The 25,695-nt window shown below is 38.9% G+C and overlaps 1 protein-coding gene across 2 annotated transcripts in view; it reads left to right on the top strand.

Moving 5' to 3' along the window:
* Positions 1–25,695, top strand: part of ift172 (intraflagellar transport 172) — a 44,534-nt gene that overhangs the window by 738 nt on the left and 18,101 nt on the right. Inside the window, exons 2-29 of one of the 2 annotated variants that reach the window (XM_017457872.3) lie at positions 484–627; positions 4,840–4,952; positions 5,043–5,082; positions 5,172–5,237; positions 5,326–5,405; positions 5,487–5,574; positions 5,665–5,879; positions 7,445–7,568; positions 8,323–8,418; positions 8,734–8,895; positions 10,536–10,589; positions 10,800–10,903; positions 11,020–11,105; positions 12,761–12,873; positions 13,062–13,229; positions 14,047–14,183; positions 15,203–15,310; positions 17,870–17,954; positions 18,196–18,288; positions 18,480–18,557; positions 19,623–19,868; positions 21,178–21,256; positions 21,350–21,470; positions 22,567–22,711; positions 23,726–23,815; positions 23,935–24,032; positions 24,983–25,118; positions 25,247–25,363. In XM_017457872.3, coding sequence (XP_017313361.1) covers positions 484–627; positions 4,840–4,952; positions 5,043–5,082; positions 5,172–5,237; positions 5,326–5,405; positions 5,487–5,574; positions 5,665–5,879; positions 7,445–7,568; positions 8,323–8,418; positions 8,734–8,895; positions 10,536–10,589; positions 10,800–10,903; positions 11,020–11,105; positions 12,761–12,873; positions 13,062–13,229; positions 14,047–14,183; positions 15,203–15,310; positions 17,870–17,954; positions 18,196–18,288; positions 18,480–18,557; positions 19,623–19,868; positions 21,178–21,256; positions 21,350–21,470; positions 22,567–22,711; positions 23,726–23,815; positions 23,935–24,032; positions 24,983–25,118; positions 25,247–25,363 — 3,186 coding nt within the window. Of the gene's footprint in view, positions 1–483; positions 628–4,839; positions 4,953–5,042; positions 5,083–5,171; positions 5,238–5,325; positions 5,406–5,486; positions 5,575–5,664; positions 5,880–6,117; positions 6,465–7,444; positions 7,569–8,322; positions 8,419–8,733; positions 8,896–10,535; positions 10,590–10,799; positions 10,904–11,019; positions 11,106–12,760; positions 12,874–13,061; positions 13,230–14,046; positions 14,184–15,202; positions 15,311–17,869; positions 17,955–18,195; positions 18,289–18,479; positions 18,558–19,622; positions 19,869–21,177; positions 21,257–21,349; positions 21,471–22,566; positions 22,712–23,725; positions 23,816–23,934; positions 24,033–24,982; positions 25,119–25,246; positions 25,364–25,695 lie in introns of those variants that run through there. The other variant, XM_053687700.1, reaches the window with a different exon arrangement.

Genomic DNA, 25,695 nt, shown 5'->3' with positions numbered 1-25,695 from the left:
TTGAAATAACGTCACTTGCTGAACTCGGCGTTGTGGGGTTCCTATGCAGGAATTCGGAGGGGTGCGTTTTCTTTTGGTTTTTCCTGGTTGGAGGTTAGGAATTACGACTTACGACTTCTAGTCAACTACAGCATGGGTTCCCAAACTTTTCCAGGGCAAGGCCCCACAAATGGCATTAACATATGACCGAGGCCCCCCTTTTGCAAGATGTCTTTAAAACACATTAAAAATACAGACTTTGAATATATCCCCCCTTTTTTATTATTAATAATTACGTCTTATATCTTTACATTACATTACTTTAGGAATTGATTGTGTGTGTGGTTGTCTGAGAGTGAAAAAGAGAAAACATACTAGTGAGAGGGATGGGCTTGGTGGCTCTGACCAAATTGTTGAGGCGCCCCCTGGCGGCCCCCAGTTTGAAAACCACTGAACTGCAACATGCAGATTTATTAAAATTATGTATTTATTTATTTTTTGCAGGATGGTGCTGCAAAGGTTACCTGCATGGCATGGGCTCCAAACAACGGAAAGTTTGCAGTCTGTACGGTTGATAGAGTGGTTTTGCTGTATGATGAACAAGGAGAGAGAAGGGACAAGTTTTCAACAAAGCCTGCCGACCCAAAAGTAAGTCAGGCACTATACTCCATGGTCAAAAGTATGTGGACACACACCCGTATATGGTTGCCACGAAATTCGAAGCAGACAGTTGTATAGAATGTCTTTGTATGCTGTAGCATTACAATTTCCCTCACTAAGTGATTACTCCGAAAGTATTGGAAATGCAAAGTCAGTTTTATTTTTTGTTTTCATTTTTGTTTGAGAGCAAAAGTTTCCTGATAGTTACATCTAGATATGTTAAACAACTTGGATCATGGCAGCTTTGGTGAAAGAACACTCAATTTTAAGTGAGCATAAGTATAGGAACATATAATATTAACGTAAATAACACTTTGGTTGTATTATGTTGTATATGATAACAATATTTGGTGCATATTCCTTGCTTGCAATAACAATCAAGCCTGCGACTCACTGACATCACCAAACTGTTAGTTTATTCGTTTGTGTTGCTTTTCCAGGCTATTACAGCAGCTTCTTTCAGTTGTTGTTTGTTTCAGGGGGTTTCTCTCTTCAGTCTCCTCTTCAGGAGGTGAAATGCTGCTCAACTGGGTTAATGTCTGGTGATTGATTTGGCCAGTCTAAAACCTTCCACTTTTTCCCCCTGATGAAGTCCTTGTTGAGTCGGCTGTGTGTTTTGGATCAGATAAGATAAGATAACATTTATTGATCCCACACTGGGGAAATTCCCTCGTTACAGCAGCTCAATTACACAAAAAACAGATAGGAAATAATACACATTAAATAGGAATAGAATTGAAATAAAGTATCTATCTATCTATCTATCTATCTATCTATCTATATATATATATATAGATATAGATATAGATAGATAGATAGATAGATATTAGGAATAGAAAAATAAGAATTAAAGTAGTAAAATAATATTAAAAATAATGGTAATATGTACACTATGGACACCTCAATATATGTACAGATGAATACAAATTTGAATATATACAGATGAGCAAGACCTTGTTTACATACATGAATGGATAAATGGATTATTGCGCAGTTAACAATAGAGGGGTGAGCAACAAATAATAATAATGTGTGGGTTGTTGATGCAAAAAAAAAACAGCTAGCAGTGCTACTTTTTTTAATTATTGCATTAAAGAGTCTGACTGCTGTAGGGATGAAGGACCTGTGGTAGTGCTCTTTCTTGCACTGAGGGTGCCACAGTCTGTTGCTGAAGGAGCTGCACAGGGATCTCAGTGTCTCATATAGGTGGTGAGAGGAATTGCTCATGATAGACGCCATCTTAGCTAACATCGTCCTCTCCCCCACCACCTCTGTGCTGTCCAGAGGGTAGACCAGGACAGAGCTAGCCCTCTTAACCACTTTGTTGAGACGTTTCCTGTCCCTCTCTGTGCTCCCAACTCCCCAGGAAACTACTGCATATAAGATGGCAGATGCAAGCACAGTGTCATAGAAAGATTTAAGCAGGGTCCTGCACACACCAAAAGTCCTCAGTCTCCTCAGCAGGTGGAGACGACTTTGGCCCTTTTTGTACAGGACATCTGTGTTTGTGGACCAGTCCAGTTTATTGTTGAGGTGAACACCCAGGAATTTATATGTCACCACCCTCTCGATGTGAACACCCTGGATGCTCACTGGTGTAGACCGGGTTGGCCTCCTCCGGAGGTCGACTACCATCTCCTTTTCTTGAGGCGAAGGTGGTTTAATTCACACCAGTTGACAAAGTCAGCAATGACCTCCCGGAATTCCTGATCGTTTTCCTCTGATACTCGTACAACAATGACCGTATCATCAGAGAACTTCTGCATGTGGCAGCTTTAGTGTTATGCCTGAAGTCCGCTGTGTACAGGGTGAAGAGAAATGGAGCAAGCACTGTACCCTGCGGTGCTCCCGTGCTGCTAACTACCACATCCGACGTACAGTCCTGGAGCCTCACATACTGTGGTCTGTCAGTGAGATAGTTGGTGATCCATGCAGCCAGGTGGTGGTCAACTCCAGCTCCCAAAAGCTTCCTCCTAAGTAGTGATGGCTGAATTGTATTGAAAGCACTAGGAAAATAAAAAAACATGATCCTCACAATGCTCCCAGTATTCTCCAGGTGTAGAACTGATCTGTGCATCAGATAAATAACGGCGTCCTCAACCCCCATGCCTGGTCGGTAAGCGAACTGTAGGGGGTCTAGATCTGAGCTCACTAGGGTCTGCAGCTGTCGCAGTACAATCCTCTCCATGTACTTAATCAGGTGTGAAGTTAAGGCTACCGATCTGAAGTGGTTTGGCTCTCTCGGATGCACAATTTTGGGTACTGGAACCACACAGGAAGTCTTCCACAGTACTGGAACTCACGTTAGTCTCAAGCTCAGATTAAAGATGTGTAGAATGACCTCGCTGAGCCGATCTGCACAGTCTTTAAGCAGTCTGGAGCTGATTCCATTCGGGCCCGGGGCATTTCTTGCCTTGATCTTCTTTAGCTTTTTCTTCACCTGATTGAGTGTCAGAGAGACAATGCAGGGGGGAGTTGTTGGCGATCCGTGATGAGTGGTATGGGGGGAGGGGTGTGAAACCTCGAGTGAGGGATGGTGAGCAGTGGAGAGGTATGAGCTGTGTGATGCTGATATCTCAGAAGCTTTGAGGTGTGAGTTGGATGATGCCGATATTCCTGGAGCCCTGGGGGTGGAGGAGGGGGTGCCTAATGGCCCAAGAGTGAAAGGTTGAGTCGCTGACAGGTCTGAGGTCTGGTAGGAGGGGGGAGGAGCTGGAACTGAATCAAATCTATTAAAAAACAGATTTAATTCATTTGCCCTCTCATGGTTGCCGGATACAAGGCCCCTCCCATTTTTTTTTTTCTAACGTGAAATTGTTTTCAGTCCCCTCCAGACCTCCCTCATTTTGTTCTGTTGAAGGTGCTCCTCCAACTTTTTTCTGTAGCTGTCTTTTCCTTTCCTTATCTCCCCTCTGAGCTGTTTTTGAACCCTCCTCAGCTCATCTTTGTCCCAAATCCGAACAGTCTCTTTTTTTTCCTTTAACAGGGCTTTGAGCTCTGGAGTCACCCAGGGTTCGTTGTTGTAAAAACACCAGATCATTGTCTTGCTGCATGATGAAGTTCCTCCCGATTAATTTGGATGCATTTCTCTGTAAATTTGCAGACAAAATGTTCCTGTAAACTTCTGAATTCATTCTGATGATACCATCATGAGTTCCATCATCACTAAAGATTAGTGAGTCTGTTCCATAAGCAGCCATGACACTACCTCCACCATGTTTCACAGATTAGCTTGTATGTTTTGGATCATGAGCAGATCCTTTCTTCCTCCACACTTTAGCCTTTCCATCACTTTGGTAGAGGTTCATCTTGGTTCCAGAAATTTTGTGGCTCATCTCTGTATTTCGTTATGCATTCCAACCTGGCTTTCTGATTCTTACTGCTGATGAGTGGTTTGTCGCTTGTGGTAAGGCCTGTATATTTCTGCTCTTCAAGTCTTTTTCAAACGGTGGATTGTGACACCTTCACCCCTGCCCTGTGGAGGTCGTAGATTATGTCACTGACGGTTGTTTTGGGGTTTTTTCAGCTCTCACAATATTTCTGTCATCAACTCTTGTTGTTTACCTTGGCTGACCTGTTCCATGTCTGAGTGTTAGTACACCAGTGGTTTCTTTCGTTTTTATTCTAAATTGTTGTATTGGCTATGCCCATTGTTTTTGCAATGCATTTGATTGATTGATTTTCCCCTCTTTTCTCAGCTTCAAAACGGCTTGCTTTTCTCCCATAGACAGCTCTCTGGTCTTCATGTTGGTTTATCCTTTTTAACAACAAATGCAGTCTTCACAGGCGAAACCAAGGGCTCACACCAAGAGTAGATGTTCAGAGGTATTAATTCTTTAAACAATCAATCTGACAGGACACACCTGGGTAACAAGAAGCACCTGTTAGTCACATGTTTAAGTGTTTTGGATCACTTGAAAAATGGGTTGGTTCAAACCAAAGGTGCCATGTTCTAATTTAGGATTTGTCATCTCGTATTCATCTTTTGAAGTCAAACCCAAATGTCTTCAGTGTATTGTGAAAAGAATAGAATTGACCTTGCTATTCTAATACTTTTGGAGGGGACTGTATACCTGTGTGTATGTGTCTCTCATGTGTGTGTGGTATGAAATTTCAGGTTGTGACCATGCAGTGATATTCAAATATAACTTGCATATAGCTCAAAAATAGTAACTTTTTTATGGTATTGCTTCATTTCAGTATGGGAAGAAAAACTACATGGTCAAAGCTATGGCATTTTCTCCAGATTCCACTAAAATTGCTATAGCTCAAACGGACAATATAGTATTTGTGTACAAAATCGGAGAGGAATGGTAAGTAGATATATGATTAAATTGATAGAGATCAGAACTGAGTCGATTGACATTTATTGAGTTATCTGAGCTTATGTTTCTGTGTGACAGGGGAGACAAAAAAGTTATATGCAACAAATTTGTGCAGACCGTAAGTAATTTGTGATATTCATAGTATGTAGGATCATAATACGTTCTATAATCAGCCATTATAACCTAACATCTTTCTTTATTATGCAGAGCGCGGTAACATGTCTGCTATGGCCAGTAGAAAATTCGATAGTTTTTGGACTAGCAGAGGGGAAAGTAAGCGACTGTTCACATGCCCATTATATTTTCAGTTATTCATACTCTTGAATATTGGGGTTACACCACAACTTTTATGTTGACACAGATTCGAGTGGCCAATACAAAGAACAACAAATCATCTAGCATCTATGGAACAGAATCCTATGTCGTTTCATTAACCTCAAAGTAAGTTTTCTTTTTCATTTATATGGTAAATGTACCACACATCAATCTTATATTGGCCTTGTTTTACATTTGATCTGTTAGCATGTCTGGGACAGGAATTCTCTCAGGCCATGCAGATGGGACCGTTGTGCGCTATTTCTTTGAAGATATAGGCTCAGGGGATTCTCAGGTATTATACACGCCGATTGTACATGTAATAATGTAAATAATAGACATTTAGTTTGATCCCGGCATTCACTTGTAATTAAATTATTTTCAGGGCAAATTGCTGACTCACCCTTGCCCACCATATGCTCTGGCTTGGGGAAGCAACAGCATTATTGTAGCTGGGTGTGATAAGAAGATTGTGGCTTATGGGAAGGAGGGACACGTCCTGCAGACGTTTGACTACAGCCGTGATCGCTTGGAGAAGGAGTTCACAGTTGCAGCGACAAGCCCCAGTGGCCAGTCAGTAGTGTTGGGTAGTTATGATAGGTCAGTATGGTTCTCCAAAGGTTGGGGAGAAAATTGGAAATTTTGTATGCACACTGGGCATTATTCCATTAAAAATCTTTTGCTATGTTTATATATAAATATATTTCCTATGAGGCTATTCACATGAAACTTTCACCAGACAGCAGTATTAACTCAAGAAATCCACACATATAAAATATTCATAACATTAAAGTCCATAAATGAAGTTATCTGTAATAAAGTGGAATGACACGGGGGAAAAAGTATTGAACACGCTAACTGAAATTTATTTAATGCTTAGTGGAGACCCCTTTGTTTGTAATGTCCGCTTCAAGACGCTTCCTCTATGAAGAAATTAATGGGCCGCAGAACTCAGGTGTGATTTTGGCCCATTCTTCTAAACATATTGTCTTTAAATCTTGTTCAATTGGATTCAAGTCAGGTGATTGACTGGGCCATTCTAACACCTTGATTTTTTTTTCTCTGAAACCAATTGAGAGTTTCCTTTGCTGTATGCTTTGGATTGTTGTCCTGCTGGAAGGTCCACCCACGTCTCATCTTCATCATCCTGGTGGATGGCAGCAGAATCTTCTCAAGAATCTTCTGGTAAAGGGCTCCATTCATCATTCCTTCAGTTATATGAAGTCTGCCAGTAGCATACGATGAAAAACAACCCCACACCATGATGCTTCCACCTCCGAACTTCAATTTTGCTCTCATCTGACCAGACTACACTCGTCCAGTATTTCATAGGCTTGTCCAAATGAATTGTAACAAACTTTAAACAAGCTTTGACATTCCTTTTCTTTAGTAATGGAGTCTTGCGGGGTGAGCGTGAGCAGTGGAGTGCATTGCCTAATGTTTTCTCTGTGACGATGACACCTGCTTCCTCCAAGTGTTTCTGGAGCTCTTTCCGAGTGGTCCTTGGCTCTTGGGCTACTCTTCTGACTATTCTTCTGACTCCCTGGTCAGAAATCTTGCGAGGAGCTCCTGTGCGTGGACGGTTGATGACGGAATGATATTGCTTCCACTTGTGGATAATGGCCCCAATGGTCCTTACTAGAGGATTCAGAAGTTTTGAAATATGTCATGTTTCCAATTCCATCAATATGTTTTCCAGCAATAAGGTTGTGAAGGTCTTTCTGATCTCTTTGCTTTTACCCATCATGAGTTGTTTCTTGTGTCACATCTTGGTAACGAAAAGCCTTTTTATAGACCATCAATTTACTAACCCAGCTGATATTAATTTGCACAGATAGAAGGTATAATTACTTTCTAAGGACTTATGAATTTCAGCTGGTTCCTTGCCTTGGAGAACTGCTTTTTCTTTGCGTGTTCAATACGTTTTTCCTATGTCATTCCACTTTATTACATATAACTTTATTTATGGACTTTAATGTTGTGAATTCTTTATATTTGCAGATTTCTTAAGTTACTTCTGATGTATGTGAATAACTTCACTGAAAATATATTTACTGGAAAAAATGTTGACGTGTTCAATACTTATTTTCCCCACTGTGTATATATCAATGTCTTCTTTGAGGCTAAGCAACATTTACGTAATCCACTTATTTATGTTCCTTCAGATTAAGGGTTTTGAACTGGAACCCTCGAAGAAGTGCTTGGGATGAAGCTGCTCCTAAAGAAATTCCAAATCTATATACCGTCACAGCTATGTCCTGGAAAAAAGATGGCTCGCGGCTCTGTGTGGTACGTATCAGATACAAACTAGTAAGAAAAAACCCCCAAATTGCCTAAGGAGCTTTACTGTATCTTTCATTGTAGCTTTTTTTATTATTATAATGCATTTTATCCCTAGTCACACTGGTAACAGTAACAGCCTACAGTTTGTCCACACAAGCCTCGATTGAGGTCGATTGAGATGGCCGAGATATTACTAAGCTTTAAAGATATTTCATTTTGGTATAGCAAGGTAGTAAAAATAAACACAGTAGAAAAATATCTATGTTTCTGTTAAACTATATCTCCAGTTCTCTTTACAGTTCTAGTTGCCTGCCTCTTCCCAAGCAATATTTCCTCTGCAATATTTTTTTCTTCTGTTTTGCTCATTTCCAAACAAAATAGTGCCAGTCACTTGATATGCAGCTCCCGAGTTAATTTTTATTTTTTGTGAGAAAGCAGTATCTGAGCATTTCTCCAGGTCCAAGATCTTTTCAAGGTCTTGTCTGTGAGCGATTGTGTAGTGTTCACATCCCTCCATCTGCAAGCGATTAAAAGTCGTGTCGTGTGAAAGGGTCTGTGATTCTGAGATTTTAAAAGTGGTGCAGTGTGTACTCGGGACTAGTCAAACAGCAAGCGTCAATCCTGCACTTCCAAAAGATAAGAGAACACTTTAATGAAGGGAAATTAGAGAAGACTGGCGTATTCATGACTGGCTGAGAGTATTGTCCTGTCCATAGTCTCAAGCCAAGTGAATTTTCATGGATTTATATCTGACCATTAGGGCACGCTGTGTGGGGGAGTTGAGCAGTTTGACTGCTGCCTTCGCAGGACTATCTACAAGAACAAATTTGAAATGACTTATGTTGGCTTGAGCCAGGTAAGAATTTTATTATCTTAAAGCAATGCAGTGTTAATCTGGGCTGATATTCATTATTAAATATGTTACCATGGAAGCTCTGCTCTAATGCATGTTGTGATGATTAGTGTAAAGAAATAGATAATTTTTTTGATATTTTGTAATAACAAATGTCCTTGGAAAGCAAATACAATAAACTCAAGTTAATTCAAATTGCAGCCCAGTGTTCCAATGCTGCAGCTATTCTACGGTCTTCTAGCCTTTCCTGCTTACAGTTCCCAGTGGATGATTGCCAGATCCTAACCAATCCACCCCCCTCCATTACCTGTGATGCAGGTGATTGTGAAGAACCTTTCCACAGGCACAAGAGTGGTGCTCAAGTCTCATTATGGCCACGAGTTTGATGAGGTGAAAATCTTGGGGAGGGATCGCTACTTGGTGGCCCACACCTCAGACACCCTTCTGCTGGGAGATCTGGTCTCCAATAAACTAAGTGAGGTAGGAAACCATCTCTTACAGTTCATACTAACGTGGTTTTGAATGGTTTTGAGCTCGATCAATCATTTAATACACCTTGACTGATGATTGGTAGATGTATATAATCGCCAACTACAGTTTAAATAGAGCTAAACGCTACAAAAATCAGCAGTCTGATTGGTCGGGACGGTGAGTGAGATTTTTGTACAGCAGCATGCTCAACAATTGTTCTGCCTGTAACATAAACAACAACTGTATCTTATGTCTGCACTTGACCTGTTCGTGATTTATCACATTGGTCAAAGTTGGGCGGGTGAGCTGGGACATGCCAAATTCCCCATGAATGTCGTTGCACTAGTTCAGCTATCACACAGCCTGTTGCAGGTTTCCGAAAGCATGTGGTGTAGACATAACATTTGCGTGCTGATACAGCCAGGGGTGTGATGGATGATTGACAAGGGGTGAGAAGGATGGGGGGTGTCCAAGTTAGGCAGTGAGCACGCAGCTGTTGCCAATCTATGTTTTTCAAAACACAGTGATTGAAAAGTATTGCCATTTAATATATATAAAAAAAAAGCTCAGTCACTGAAGACAAAAAAAAGAGTGAGAGGAAGCTATCCCCATCTTTTGGAGGACAGAATTCCTGCTGCTCTGAAAATGATCCCAAACAGATAGCTCCATGTCATATACCTGTAGTCTGACATCTGCACAGGCACAAAGAAGAAAGGGGGAAATATGGGGCGACAGCATCCAAACGTCCCAGTTTACCAAAACTCATACCAAAACATGAAACCCCCAGAGCTGCACCTTTACCTAAGAGGAGCTCTAGTTAACAATAGAAAGCTTGCCTAAACAAATTTTCAACCTAGACACAAAGATTGAGTCCTGAACACAAGCTGGAAGACTGCTACATAACTAGGGGGCTTTGTAGGAAAACGATCTGCCCTCTGCTGTAGCCTTCTGTAGTCTTGAATTTCTCTGATAATTTGGATCTTATTTGTAAGAAAGCAAATCAGAGGTTATTCCTTCTAAGGAAACTTCTAAGGGAATTTTCTGTAAGCCAGGTTGTGTTGCAAAGAGTCTATACTAGTTTAATTGAGAGTGTTTTAGGGTATAATAAAACTGTGTGGTTCGGAAAATAATAATAATATAATATTAATAAAATAAATAAAGTAAAATGAAACAGAATGACAAGATTGGCAGGTAAAATCTTAGGATCCAAGCAAAAGTCAGTCGATCAGTTATATGAAATTGCTGTTCAGAGGAAAGATTTAGCTATAACGAGAGATGCAACACACCCCTTGAATCATGTTTTTGAATTATTACTATCTCGTTGTCGTTATAGAACACCAAAAGCAAACTTATGTACCAAATGCAATATGTCTTCTGAATAAGGGGTAAGAAATGTGAATATTTGTAGCTTTTGATGTTAACGTGGATGTTGTGTATTGTTAATTGTATTGTGATTGTATGGCAAGGCCAAAGACCAGTTTTCAGCCAAGGCTGAACAATGAAAGTACAACTAACTAACTACATCATTCTAGGTACTTATAAAGAACCTGCACCTTTGCATATAATCAGGTATAATGTTAAGGAAAGGTGTGACGTAGTGGAAAGTACCGTAGATCTGAATAACCCTGTCTGATAAAACCTTTTTGCAGGTGGTGTGGCAGGGCTCTGGAGGGAATGAGAAGTTCTTCTTTGAAAATGAATCTGTATGTTTCTTATTTCTATATTAATATTGAGATAACTTATCTTTGTGTGTACATGCTGTTTCTTACAGCTTTTGAGGACTATAAATATAATCAAGTCAGCATAAGCAATTTAACAAACAAAAAAATTCAAGTAATTGGTTAAACTGTAACATGTAGAACATTCATTATATAGTGTGAAACAGTATAAACACCCAAACTGTTTTGGAGCAGGTGTGCATGGTATTCAACGCAGGAGAACTGACCTTGGTGGAGTACGGCAAGAACGACATCCTAGGAACCGTTCGCACTGAATTTATGAACCCCCACCTTATCAGGTACACTGAGCCGTGTTTGATATCATGCCCCATCGCTCCATTTGGTTTAAAACTGACAGGTCTGCTTCTGTAAACAAAGCTATCTACGTTTACACAATGTGTGTGTGTGTGTGTAGTGTCCGTCTGAATGAGAGGAGGCAGAGAGGAGTGGACAATAACCAGAAGTTGGCTTACCTAATCGACATCAAAACCATCGCCATAGGTGAGTCCCAACAATGGACACTAGCAGTTAGGACACAGTTCCTATCTATCCATTCAGCATTTTTTGGCATGCTATTATTATATATTAGATCAAGGTGACCAGATAAAGTCAATTAAAATGTTAATTACCTATTGTACATTCATGTGAAGGACATGCTTTACTAAAACAGACTTCAGCATATCCACAGAACTGCAATGGATAAAAGTATAACAATGTAAACATGATTCTGATCATTCAGGTGATGCCCTATTAACACAAACACGTACTGTACATCCTTACTTTTCCAATGGCAAAACTCCACTTATTTTAGATCTTCAGAGGCAAGACAGAAAATGTTAGCGCTGCAGTTACTGTCACTGGTTAAAAACATGTTTGGAAAGTGTTTTTACTTATTTCTTTACTTGTAATGAAGGGTTATTTACATTTTTAGCAGTCCCTCTTGGATTCTGCGATTTTGTTTTTTTTTTTTTTTTTTTTTTTTTTTTTTACATTTTTTTTGCGATCCCAGAAACGAACACGAAATCAAGCAAACTCCACAATATTCGGAGGAGCTTGCAATTTTTCAAAATTACCCCAGACTTTCTGCGGATTTGGGCGGAGACATGTCATGCGTCTCTCTTCGATTCACCAAATCCCTCTTCGCACGATTGCGATTTTGCCCGTTCAAGTAATTTTCCGCAAAAAAAATAAAAATCCGCAAATTGCATCGCAGAATTTGAAAAAAAAAAAGCATCAGCAAAAAGCAAGCATTTTAGGCCACAACAATCGCAAAAAACAAACAAACTCGGTGAGATCCTGTACGGACCGATTGATATTCTCTGTCTTTTATAGAAAATCCATAAGCTTTGCCTTTTTGGCAAGGAGTCTTATGTTGTCCCTTTGGAAGAATCCTTAAAGGTTCTATGTAAAATTCTGCAACACGGTGTTTCCCTAGAAAGGGTCTCACAAAAAAAGCTCTTTACAAAATAAGGAAAAGTTCATTGAGAATACAAACTCCTTTGAAGGACGCCTCTTTAACATATAACAGTGTTTGTTAGTGTTATTGGTGAGATGTGTGTTAGACTCACCAGTGTACAGTGTAGTCAACACTGCCGCTTAGCACGTTTGCTTCACACCTCCGGGGTTGGGGGTTTTAATTCACCCAGGGCAGAGTTTGCATGTTCTCCATGTGCTTCTGGGGTTTCCTCCGGTTTCCTCCCCAACTCCAAAGACTTGCGCTGTAGGCTGATTGGCATCTCTAATTTGTCCATAGAGTGTGAATGGGTGTGTGAGTGAGTGTGTGCGCGCGATTGTGCCCTTTGATGGCTTGGCACCCCCCGTCCAGGGTGTCCCCCGCCTTGTTCCCCCGAGTTTCCTGGGTAAGGCTCCAGGCTCCCCACAATCCTGTGTAGGATAAGGCTTGGATGGAAGTTAAACACAGACACAGTAGGCACAACGAATACAACGTGAATGCAGTAAAGTATTAATAGTATAAATGCACATATATAGCACCTACTCTATACTGTTTACTAGTATACTATTTGAATCGATTCCAGGAAAATGAGATTCCGGATTCCTTGATAGTTTCAGACTTACTTGTTAATCCAAAATCCATTATAATACTTCAGGGCTTGGAAAGAATGCTTAACAGTCCTGAGTGTTTCTCCTTTGTTTAGTGGACTTGGTTCTTGGTTACAACATTGGGACTGTTAGTCATAACTTGAAGATCGACTGGCTGGAGTTAAACGAGACGGGACGCAAGCTGCTCTTCCGGGACAAGAAGTTACGGGTACACAACATTTTTTGCAATCCATTCGAGTCAAAGATTAAATTTAAGGAAATTAGTTAATTCACTGAATGTAACAGTGAAAAGACAAAGGGTTATAATTTGCGGTTATGGCTTCTCTTTTGCACTTACCTCTTGCTTGTACTCTTTCTGTTTTTCCCCTTTCGGCCCTGTTGTCTGTCTCCGTTCAGCTGAACCTGTATGACATTGAGAGTGCTGTGAAAACCACTGTCCTGAGCTTCTGCTCCTACGTGCAGTGGGTTCCAGGCAGTGACGTGGTGGTGGCTCAGAACCGCAGTAACCTGTGTGTGTGGTACAACATCGATAGTCCAGAGAAAGTCACCATGCTCCCTCTGAAAGTGAGTAGGAATCTTTTATACCGTAGAGGCCAAAAGTCGCTTCAGACTCGATTTTTCACAACTCCACACATTTCATTTCAAAGTACAGTAGGTGAAATGAGTATTGAACGCGGCAACATTTTTTTCAGTAAATATATTTACAATGAGGCGATTCGTACGAAATTTTCACCAGACATCAGTATTAACTCAAGAAATCCACACATATAAAGAAATCCAAACATTAAAGTCCATAAATGAAGTTATGCATAATAAAGAGGAATGACACAGGAAAAATATTTATTTCCCCCACTGTAAGAGCTAAGAGATGGATTTATTTCAGCTTTTCTTTACTGTATCAGTTTTTCAGTGGGGCAAATACAATACTTTGCTGGAATTTTTGCCCCTTCCTCCTGACAGAACTGGTGTAACTCAGGCAGGTTCGTGGGCCTGACTACGTTTACATGGACAACAGCAATCTAATTATTGAGCTTATTCTGTATAAGACAATATTGTGATTAAGGTGTTTACATGAGTTGCTTTTAGACTATTCCTTTCATGTTCAGGTTTTACACGTTATAGAACACAGTTCGATTAACGTCACACGTCATTACGTCCCCATGCCACGCCGTCCGACGTTCCCTCCAGAATTTCACGTATTAACAGACATTTCGTCTTCGTTATGGTACCGTATACAGTTTTAGGTGTTTCGTTTTTAATTTCATGAAAGCTGATGTGCTGATGATGTGGTGTTTTTTTTTTGTTTGTTTGTTTTTTGTTTGTTTGTTTGCTGGTCTTGGAGAAGCATATGAAACATTTGAAGCATATGTGGTTTTTGCAGGGAGATATCGTTGATTTGGAAAGGGCCAATGGCAAAACTGAGGTAATTGTGTTGGAAGGGGTGAACACAGTCTCATATACGCTGGATGAAGGATTGATCGAGTTTGGAACAGCTATTGATGATGGAGATTTTTACAGGTACAGTATGAGATGCCCATACACTTGATAAGGTTATTAATTATATAAACAGCATGGCTCTGATAGTAGTGCTGGCTTTAATTCCAAATATTCAGATATGGTTTATATTTCTGCACTCATGCCGATATGTCGTTGTTTCTATAGTAATATCTAACTCACAGGGGCTTGTATACCAAACGATCTACATAATCTGGGTCTAATAATAAACGGATTAAAAACCTGTTGTTGGTTAACAAATAATCATTGGAAGTAGAGGTTGACTTATTGAACGGTTTTTGCACTGATAACTGATTGCCGGAACTATCGGTTATCGGCAAGAATCCACACCAATAGTTTTGGCTAAGAAGGATCCGCTGTCATTATACAGTACGAGAGTGGCCTCTAGAGGAGAAATAAAAACTATCACTGACTTATTTTGCTGTGTTATTTAAAGTGTTTTTTTTTTTTTAGTTATTTTGGTTGTCTCCATTTGTATTTGTTATTTGCAGTGTTATTTTTGGTTCAATTTGGATGTATATCTTTTATTTACTTTAATATTTATGAATAATTATTATATATTAATACATTTATTTCATTTTAAAAAGTACACTACATTTTCGTGGTACAGTCAGCATTGTTTATTTTTGTAATAAAGTTCAGCAATATATCCGTTTAGTGTTATGTTTTCATTCTGTATCAATTGTAAAAACTATCAGTTGTTTAATCGGTTATCGGTAGGTAGGTTCTGCCTAACTTAGTGGATTTTACCGATACCGATAACTATCTGTCCACCTCTAATTGAAATGGCACTTTCTGTAAAGATACTTTTATTTGACATTTATGGAAGGAGTCACCAGTGTCAGCACTTTTTTTTTTTAAACAGTTAATACGATTTCCATTTCGTCTTAATTTCAAGACCGAGGCTAGTGAAGGAATGGGTGTTTTCTAGCTTCTATAATATAAATCAAAACAAAGGGGAAATTGTGTCTGTGCTACTGAAAATGTTATTGTTTATATTTTTGTTGTACACATGGACATAGAGCGACGGCATTCCTAGAAACCCTAGAAATGTGTGCTGAGACTGAGGCTATGTGGAAGACACTGAGCAAGCTGTCTCTGGAGGCGCAGCAACTGCACATTGCAGAAAGGTGAGTCTTGTAGCACCATGCACCCTGGTGTTTCACTTTCTCCCAGTAATTTGACCTGTCCATCAGAGACCTGTCAACCTGCTCAATCTATATGAAACGGCTTTGTTACCTACACATATTGAGAATTTGAGTTTTAGATAATTCATGTTTCAGTAGTCGCCCTGAAGCACGTTTTGTTAATCAACCAGTAGACTTATTGAATGTTTTCAATCAGTACAATCAGAATAATTTAATCGCCGCAAGTCTGTTATAAAATTAATTAGGACACTGTTCTGTATCTGTGTATAGAGTATCATGACTCAACTAAAGCGTTTTTGACAGTAAAACATTGTGTACATTGTATTATGAAATATAATACTAAGGACAAACTGCAAATTCTTAAAGCTCAGAGTGTCTCCTTTCATGAGAGCCATTAACCACTACTGTGGAGTGTGACATCACAAATAAATTCAATGCTGAACACGAGGACCCCCAAAAACAGGTGCAAATGACATTTTTTTGGTTTCTGGTAAAAAGAGTTCAAGCACTTGTATCTAACAGGTAAATTGTCCCTGTGCTTTTTATGAACTTAGGGCAAAGTACAGCTCTTTAACTGGTGCTGAAAAAGCATCGGAAGCATTCAAAGGTGAAGAGTTTTGTTTGTGTGATGTAGGAAGGTGAGAGAGAGAAATAAAAAAATTTTTTTAAAAAGAGCTGCTTGTCAAGACGTCCACTCGGACATCATAATGCAAATTCAGAGAAAGAATTTAAAATGTCTATTCGAGCGGCAACAAATATTTTGTAAGATCACTAATTTAAATAAAGAAAAAAAAAGAAAATGATTGACACATATCGTGGAAACAATCTTTCCAGACTAAGTTAAAAAAAACTTCAGAGACAGAGGGTTTGTCGATGTCAAAAATAATAATAATTTAATTGAAACAATAAAGTCTGCAGAAAATCAGAATTATACACACACAAACACGTACTTTTCTGAAGCAGTAAACTTATCCCTAGGCGGGGCATTCACTTCTTCTTTCTAAAAACAAACCAATCTACATTGCCTTAATTAATTATTCATGCCTATATGATACCTTACATTTGTAGCGCATGCTACAAGCTTTTATTGGGCTTAAAATTTTTACTGGGACACTGTCATTTTTTGCAGTGTATGCGCCTTGCGTTGAATTTTCTGAAAGGTTTCATCAGGACAGGGTTTTTACTCTGTCCCGAAATTCACCCGTATACCTTAATGATTTTCTGGATTTAGTCCCAGCCTGGTACACTTCATCCTGGAAGTCATATCTGTTATTTTGTCACTGGTTTGCAAGCTTAAAGGGCTTTGATTGGAAACACGGTTCTGGTGAATGTCTAATTGATAATTTATTGCCATAGCGTAAAGCTGCTTTAGACAAAACGCAAGGTTCTTCTAACTCCATTTACACAGGAAATACAGAGATAAAGAAAAACACCTGCTGTGTGGTAAAACATAGAAGTCTTCTAGCTCAGTACACACTTAGGATATAACTTGATTAGAAAGTGTTCTGGTTTTAGATTATATTTCTAAATGTTGATAATACATATAGGTTAGGTTTGTTAAGTAATATTGATTATTAGATAGTTCTTCTAAATAATAAAAATCATTCTAAATGTTGGTTATACATAGTGATCGTACTTTATTAACATATCCATATAATAGTTACACATATTGATTACACTTTATCAATATATTCTATACACATATGCTATTAAAGCTCTAACTTCCATATACGTACCTTACTGCAAATCATGTGTTTTTCCTTCATAGACTAATGTGGTGCCAGTAAAATACTTTCTGTGCTTAAACATCCTTTGGTACGTTAGCTGTGTAAGGCGACCTGACTAGCGTTAATGTAGTCATTAAAAATACGTTTTACCATATTGTGTGAAGCAAACTGCTGATATGATTGCAGGTCTTCCCATAACTTAAATCCGCATCGCTATTTTCGAGCTTAACGTCTTAACACCAGGTGTGATCTGTATCCGTTTATTATACCGCTCTGTCTGTTAGCTAGGCTGTGGTTAAAGTTAAATGCAAATAAACAGGAATGTGCTAGCTTGCTAGCTGGGTCGATAGGAAACCCGAAAACAGAGTTAAAGCATACTGTGTTGTAAAAAAAAAAATGTTTAAAAAAAATATTGTTTATCGTGTATCCTCATGTTCTACCGTTTATAATTTTTGTTACTCGTACCACATCGTTTTCTTACTTCGACATTGCGCTATATTTTATCAGCTGTATGAAGTCATAGGAGTTTCTGGAGCATGAATGTTGGTATGAAGAACTCTTCTAAGAAACAGGAAAACAGGGACTTACAGAAAATGTAGAACAGCCTTTCATAGGTTTACTTTCAGACTTCAAACATCTTGAGCGTTTTCCTTTTTTATTTTTTTTTTTTGGTATTTAAATATTTGTGATTGCATTTGGCAGAATATTTAATAAGTAATAGTTTAGTGAAGTGATGGTTATTAAAGATGCCGTTAGTTATGGACCAGTGCTGGCACAAAATACTTCATCTTTCTCCTACTACTTCATTTTTCAGGTGCTTTGCAGCTTTGGGTAACGTGTCCAAGGCCCGCTTTTTGAACAAGACCAATAAAATTGCTGATTGCATCTCAAAGGAATATGTACGTACACAAACCACAGTTTTGAGTCTATTGATGAAGAAAAAACTTTTTTTTTTTTTTTTTTTTTTTTTTTTTTTTTTTACAAAATGCTGCATTTAAAATGCTTTATTAATACGTTGTAACGCTGGGTTTAATGTTGACATCTTAAAACGTGTGCAGAAGGCACAATGCTCCTGCTATATACTACTACATGTTAAGTGTTTTGTGCTTTCACTGTTGTTCACGGTCTGCTTAACTGTAGGGTGGTGATGCCAATGAACACTATGAAGTGAAAGCACGGTTAGCAATGCTAAATAAGGACTATAAACTCTCTGAGATGTACTACTTGGAGCAGGTATTGGCTCTTTATCTATCTATCTATCTATCTATCTATCTATCTATCTATCTATCTATCTATCTATCTATTTATTTATTTATTTATTTATTTATTTATTTATTTATTTGCAAGTCCATTTATACATATTATTTATATCCATTAGATATTTATATGGAAATGAGTACTGATAATATTGCTTTGCTCTGCAGAATGCAATTAATGAGGCGATGGAAATGTACCAAGAGCTACAAATGTGGGACAACTGTATTGCAATAGCAGAGGCTAAGGTAAATAATAGTGGGGGTTTTTTCAGAATCTTGATTGTAGACTGATGGAGATCTTCAACAGTGCCTGCTAGTATTACGGTGTCATTGTGTTGGCCAAGCTACAGCATGTATTTAATTACACTGAAGCTACTTTGTCAAAAGTTTAACTTTGACATTTTTTCATTCAAGTAAAATTTGGCATGTTTTGCACCTGTTGCACCTTTTCTACAATAATTAGAAGTTCTGAACTTTGTTCCAGGTGGATTTGTGATAATTAGTGCCAAAATACTCCACTGCTAAATAGCCAAAAGGTAGCTTGTTACTGAGAAAGCTGCTGCCAGGCTTGTAAATTTACAGTGCTTTATGAAAGTATTCACCCACTTTGTTGTTTTTTTCCCCCCTATGTTGTTGCTTTACAACCTGGAATTAAAGTGGAAATACCTTGTTTAAAATAAATAAAAACTGAAACTGCATATGTATTCACACTATTTGCTACGAAACCCCTAAATAAGATCTGGACCAATTAACTTCAGAAGTCACACAATTAGTTGATTTAAGGTCCACCTGTGTGCAGTCATGATCTGTCACATGATGCCAGTGTGAACACACCTGTTCTGGAAGGCCGCTGAGTCTGCAACAACAATAAGCAAGCAACATGAAGTTCAAGGAGCTCTCCAAACAGGTCAGAGACAAAGTTGTGGAGATCAGAGTTGGGTTCTAAAAAAAAAAATCCCAAAACTTTCTGTTGTGTCACAATAAACAATATTTTGCACCTTCAAAGTGGTAGGCATGTTGGGTAAATCAAATGGTACAAATCTCCCCCCAAAAAAAACCCCCAAATATTTTAATTCCCGGATGTAATGCAGAACCCCCCCCCCCCCCCCCCCCCCAAAAAAAAAAAAAAGAGAGAAAAAACACCAAGGGGGTGAATACTTTCGCAAGGCACCATGTGTCGTTTTGCAAACGCTAGTAGTGTTACGACTTCCAGTAGCCTGGCTCTCCAAAACTGCTTCACCATTACTGTTCTGAAAACCATTGTGTATTTTGGCACAGTTCCCGTATACCGTATACGCTCGTATTTTACAGGGACATCCAGAGGTAGACAATTTGCGACGCAGCTACTACGCTTGGCTGATCGAGACCAAACAAAACGAGAAAGCGGGGGAAATGAAGGAGAGTGAGGGCGACTATGTAGGGGCCGTTAACTTTTATCTTAAGGCAGGACTTCCAGCCAAAGCCGCCTGGCTAGCCATGAACAGGGACGAGCTCCTGTCCAGCAGTATTGTCGGCCGCATTACCTCTGCTCTCATCAAAGAGGAGTTCTACGAGCGGGTGAGTCACACTGTACAGTACCATATTGCTTTACGCTTTTGAAACCGTTTCAGATCCAAATTCCCATCAATCTGGCTGACCAGCATCGCAGGATGAGACATTTATTATAAACAAACATGCAAATAAAGCAATCAGTCAGTGTATTATTACAATAATAGTGTACTATACATCAAATGATAATTTTTGGTCAAAGCATCCTGTTTTTGCCCAATGCCATTAATGGACTTGGTTTATTTATGCTTGTAGATGATCCCATTAATGTGCTTTATCATAGTTTGCTATTAAATGCCCGTGTTTTTCAGGCATTGTTTATCGGGGCAACTCAAAATGTATCAGCAGTAATGACAGACATGTGTTTTGTGTGAAGTTTGGCTGGTATTGCGTAGGGCCGTCTATTGTATATGAGGAAAAATGCAGAGGGGCAGAATGTACAAATTTAAGACCTAACTTATCATCTGTTTTCTCATTTTAAGTCTCTAGTCACTATTTGATAATAAACAGTGAGGTAACTCTGACTATGTTTACATGGACAGCAGTAATCTAATTATTGAGCTTATTCCGAATAAGACAATATTGTGATTAAGGTGTTTACATGAGTCACTTTTAGATTATTCCTCTCATGTTCAGGTTTTACATGTTATAGGACATGGATCGATTAACAGCACAGGTCATTACGTCACCACGCCACGCTGTCCGACATTCCCTCCAGAATTTCACGTATCGACATACAGTTGTTCTTCGTTATAGTACCGTATACAGCTTTGGGTGTTTCACATTTAATTTTATGAAAGCTTCAAGTGCAGTTAATTATTTGTCATGCTATACGTGCATATAGATGACTGCTTGAAGCCGTGGGCTGCGTCCGAATCCGCGTACTTACCTACTAGATAGTAGCTGAAATACGTGTATTTCTCTTACTATATAGTAGGTCAGTATGCGGTTTCGGATGCAGTCGTGCTCTCTTGTTTGCCGTAAAACGGTTGAGCACTACCGTGTGTGTGTATGTGTCCTGTCAGAAAATGCGGTGAAAAATCCCACACGACGTTAATAGTGTGATGAAGGTGTGTACATGTCTGTAATGCACGTCGATAATGTGACTAAAATAGGAATGCTCCATATGTCTTAATTCGATTTGTGTTTACTTCGAGTATGATTTTAATCGGGTTAAGGTCATCAATAATCGCTGTTTACATGCTAGTTTACTAATCAGAGTATTGACTTAATCGGGTTAATATCGGATTATTTTTGTCCATGTAGACGTACTGTCTGAGTGTTAAAGTCTGATATTTGTATTTTTTTTTCTTGGCAGGCAGGTGACCTATTTAAGAGGACAAATAATAACCAGCGAGCCCTAGATAGTTACTGCAAAGGCAACGCTTTCAAAAAAGGTGAGCATATGTTTTACATATGCGACGGATACATTACAAATAAAATATGAGCAAAAGATATTCACACAATACGTGTATTGTCCTCTGATGCAGCTGTGGAGCTTGCACGTGTGGCCTTTCCTTCTGAAGTAGTGAAGTTAGAGGAGGCCTGGGGCGACTATCTAATCCAGCAGAAACGAATGGATGCTGCAGTTAATCATTACATTGAAGCCGGGTAAGGGTGAAAAAGTGCAACATTCATTCATTAAAAAAATTCAGAGATTTCTCAACTGAATATCAGAGATGCACCAATATATCGGCTGATAAAGGCTATTCATTGTTATGGGCCATCGGCAGATAGTTTAAAAACATCCGATGATCAATGCCGGTTATATCCTGTCCATCACAAGAGGGCGGGAAAACACATCGATTTCATGCTGTGTGTAAAGATGATGTCTCTTGTGTGGAATGATGACAAAACTGCAGTTTGTAAACTCTGTAAGCTCTGCTCTGCTAAATTTTTACACCGGAAGTGAGCAGCAGTGAAGCGGGAGTTTCGGAGTCGAGTCTATTTATTTATTTATTTATTTATTTATTTATTTATTTTTGCCGATCTGCTCGCACTGAATTAAAGCACCAGTGCACTGTTGAAAGATGTAAATGAAGATGAGTTGACAAAAAAGTGTATATATTGCACATAAAAATATATTTGTAGAGTAGTGTATTTCATATCCAGTTAATGTTAATATATAAAAAGTTTATATTATATATTATCAGTTTGATGTCCATGATGAAGTAGAAAGGCTTTTGTTTGTGGTGAGTGAATGTGAGACTAACAGGAGGTTTTTTAGAATTCTGTCAATGTTAATATGAATTAATAACATTCAATACGTTAAAAAATCTTACTTTAATCTTCAGAATTTAGTTCATGTGTTAATCGAGATCACTCTGAATAATCGGTTATCGTATCAGCTGAGAAATTTAGTATCGGTGCATCTCTACTGAATATTTATTGTTGTAGTTGCTTCTGTACAAGAAAATTTACTACAGAAGCTACATAATAATAAAAATGATTTTTTTTATAAGCACCTTAAATTGGTTCAAGTCACAGTAAAATACAACCCCAATTCCAAAAAAAATTTGATGGCCGCAAATCATCTCAAAAAAGATGGGACGGGGCAACAAAAGGCTTTTTTTGAATTGGGGTTGTACTACATATCTCTTTTCTTACTACTACTACTACACACATTACTTTGGATGACTGATTTTTTTTATAGATGTAAACCATTTAAACCCCACACACATCTACTCTTTATATTTTCCTGATGAAGGTGCAGTACCAAAGCAGTCGAAGCAGCAATTGGTGCACGTCAGTGGAAGAAAGCCCTGCACATTGTGGAGTTACAGGAGGACGATTCCTCAGCCAAATACTTCTTAAAGATCGCCCAGCACTACGCGTCTTTACAGGAATATGAGGTAGGAAAGGGCTGATGGAGTGATGAAGATGAAGTTCCAGGCATAGGCCTTGCCATGACTGCATTCTTTTCAGTATGGTAGTTAGCATCCCCTAACATAACCTCCATCAATATTCATACTAAACTGAGAACAACAACAAAACACAACATTCCAATATATGGTATCTTTCCCCAAAAGGTAAACCAACATTCAGGAACCAGGTGAGGAAAAATAAATACACCCTTCCTAATTCCTAATTCCACCATCATTAAGAGCCACGTATTATTAATGAAGTACATGAGATTAGTTAATCATCAAGAAGTGTGGCTGTTTCTATAACGTTTGGTGTTCTGGAGCACTCTGGTGTGTGTCTACATCATGCCAAGAAGAACGGACATCAGCCATGTCCTCAGAGAAGCAATTGTTGCTGCTCATCAATCTGAGAAGGGTTATAAGGCCATCTCTGAACAATCTGAAATTCACCATTCTACAGTGAGAAGGATTGTTTACAAATGTAGAGCCTTCAAGACAGTTGCCAAGACTTCCCAGGAGTGGACGTCCCAGCAAAATGGCCAAGTCCATGTCCAGGGATCTTAAGAGAGCTGTGTATAAACAATAAACTCCTACAGAAAACATGTACTTCAAGTTATTGTTGCAGAAAGTGGTTCTACATTTTACTGAATTATAGGGTGTACTTGTTCTTTCCCCACATGGTTTCTGAATGTTGGTTTACTTTTTGGGGAAAAATGCCCACATAATGAAATCTGGTGTGATTCATCCATCCATCCATCCATCCATCCATCCATCCATATCCATCCATCCATCCATCCATCCATCCGGACCACATAATTGTTATTCAGGCCCTGATAAATAAAAACTTAGAACTGAAGGGGAGTGTATTTACTTTTTAATATATATGTATAATATATAATTATATATATATAATTAGTCTTGTTGATCTGAGCCCTTTCAACTCGGTCTGTTGTATCTTTAAAAGCCTAGCATGTTGCAACAGCTGTTCCATTGTGTTTGCAGGTAGCAGAACGGCTGTTTGTGAAAGGAGGCCATACCAAAGATGCCATTGACATGTATGCCGAAGTAGGGAGATGGGAGCAAGCCCACAAGGCAAGATCCTGAGCTGAAACAAGTTCTGAACACTTAATATCATATGAATATATAAGTGCATTGTTGTGTATGAAACGTAAGGCTTGTTTTCTTTCTAAACCTCCAATATTTAAATCTAGCTTGCGGTGAAGTGCATGACCCAAAATGAAGTGTCTGCTCTCTACATCAGTCGGGCTCTTGAGCTAGAGAAGGAGGGGAAGTACAAAGAAGCTGAAAGGTACATGGAAATGCATATGAGATACTGTACGATATAATGCAGATGAGCTACGATGCCCATTTACACTCAGTCCTCACAGCCGAGTGATCACAAATGGTGGCTGTGGCTCAGGTGGTAGAGCGGGTTGTCCACTAATCGTAGGGTTCTTGGTTCGATTCCCGGCCCACGTGACTCAACATACCGAAGTGTCCTTGGGCAAGACACTGAACCCCAAGTTGCTCCAGATGGCAAGTTAGCGCCTTGCATGTCAGCTCTGCTACCATTGGTGTGTGAGTGGGTGTGAATGGGTGAATGAGACACAGTGTAAAGCGCTTTGGATAAAAGCGCTATAAAAATGCAGACCATTTACCAATTACAAGGACAAAACCCAATAGTACCTGGAGATGGTATCACGAATCCATCTGTACCATCATTAATCGATCAGTATATGTTCAACTTAGCTATCATCAGAGAAATATATAGTTAACATTAGTTAACTGTAGTGGACTGGAACTAGTTGTGTAATATAATTTGTTTGGACAAGCAACGTTCGAAGAGTGCTGATATTTAGTATAGCAGCACGAGTGAAGGTTTTAAGGCAAAAAGATTAACAGCGTTCTCCCGCACAATGTTGAGCGGCATGAACGTTAGACAACCGTTTTTTAAAAGAATTACATCGAAATGTGATGTTCATCTCTTATATGCTTATATCAATAATAAAATTATTACTGTTTGCTGCATATTACTGCAGTATCATTTACAAAAAAGTTCACCATCCAACCGAAAGTCCATCCAGGATTTTGCGATTTTACGATCGCAGAAATTAACTCAAAATCAAGCAAACTCTGCGATATTCAGACGAGCTTGCGATTTTTCAGATCAGTCATTATAGAATATGTCCTTCAACACTTCCTGCCTGTGTTGCAAAACTCATTGTTTGTCTTGTCCATATTGTTCATTTCATTTTTCAGACTGTTTTCCACTGTTGGTGAGCCTGATATGGCAATCACCATGTACAAGAAGAAAAAGCTCTATGACGACATGATTCGTCTCGTCGCCAAACACCACAAAGAGCTGCTGAAGGAGACTCATATTCACTTAGCCAAAGTAAGATAGCTTATCAAAGAATAATTTGGCAAATTTTTGTAAATTTTATTCTTGACTCTTGTTTAAGGCTTGTCTTTATTAAACCGGTCCAAAATAGCTTACTTCTAAACATGCTTCTGCCTTTTCAGGAGTTGGAAATTGAGGGAAGATTCCAGGAGGCTGAGTATCACTACATTCAAGGCCAGGATTGGAAAACAGCAATCAACATGTATGGGACAAATGAGATGTGGGAGGAAGCTTATAGGGTATGCATTCTTTTTTGGATTTTTAAAGGAGCACTTGTGTTTACATACATTTCCTGTGAGTCAATGTAGGCTAATTGAGTGAGCACACTAATTAAGTGTGCATCAGGACTGTAGGGAAGTCCATGCAGTATTTTTTCCCCCTGTTCTGTTAGTGTTTTGTTTTCTCAAGATCAGCTCTTTTTTTTGTCTTGAGATGAAACTAGTCTTTTTTTCTTTTCTTTTCTTGGGATCATGATTTTTTTTGTTGTAATCTTGAGGTAATGGCGATCGATTAATGACCGACGCTTAGTAGTACCTACTCAGCGTGGCTCAAGGTCCATTTCCAGAACCTT

Source organism: Ictalurus punctatus, chromosome 2 (assembly GCF_001660625.3).
Source record: "Ictalurus punctatus breed USDA103 chromosome 2, Coco_2.0, whole genome shotgun sequence".
Taxonomy (NCBI): Eukaryota; Metazoa; Chordata; class Actinopteri; order Siluriformes; family Ictaluridae; genus Ictalurus; species Ictalurus punctatus.
This window is presented reverse-complemented; position numbering and strand designations above follow the sequence as displayed.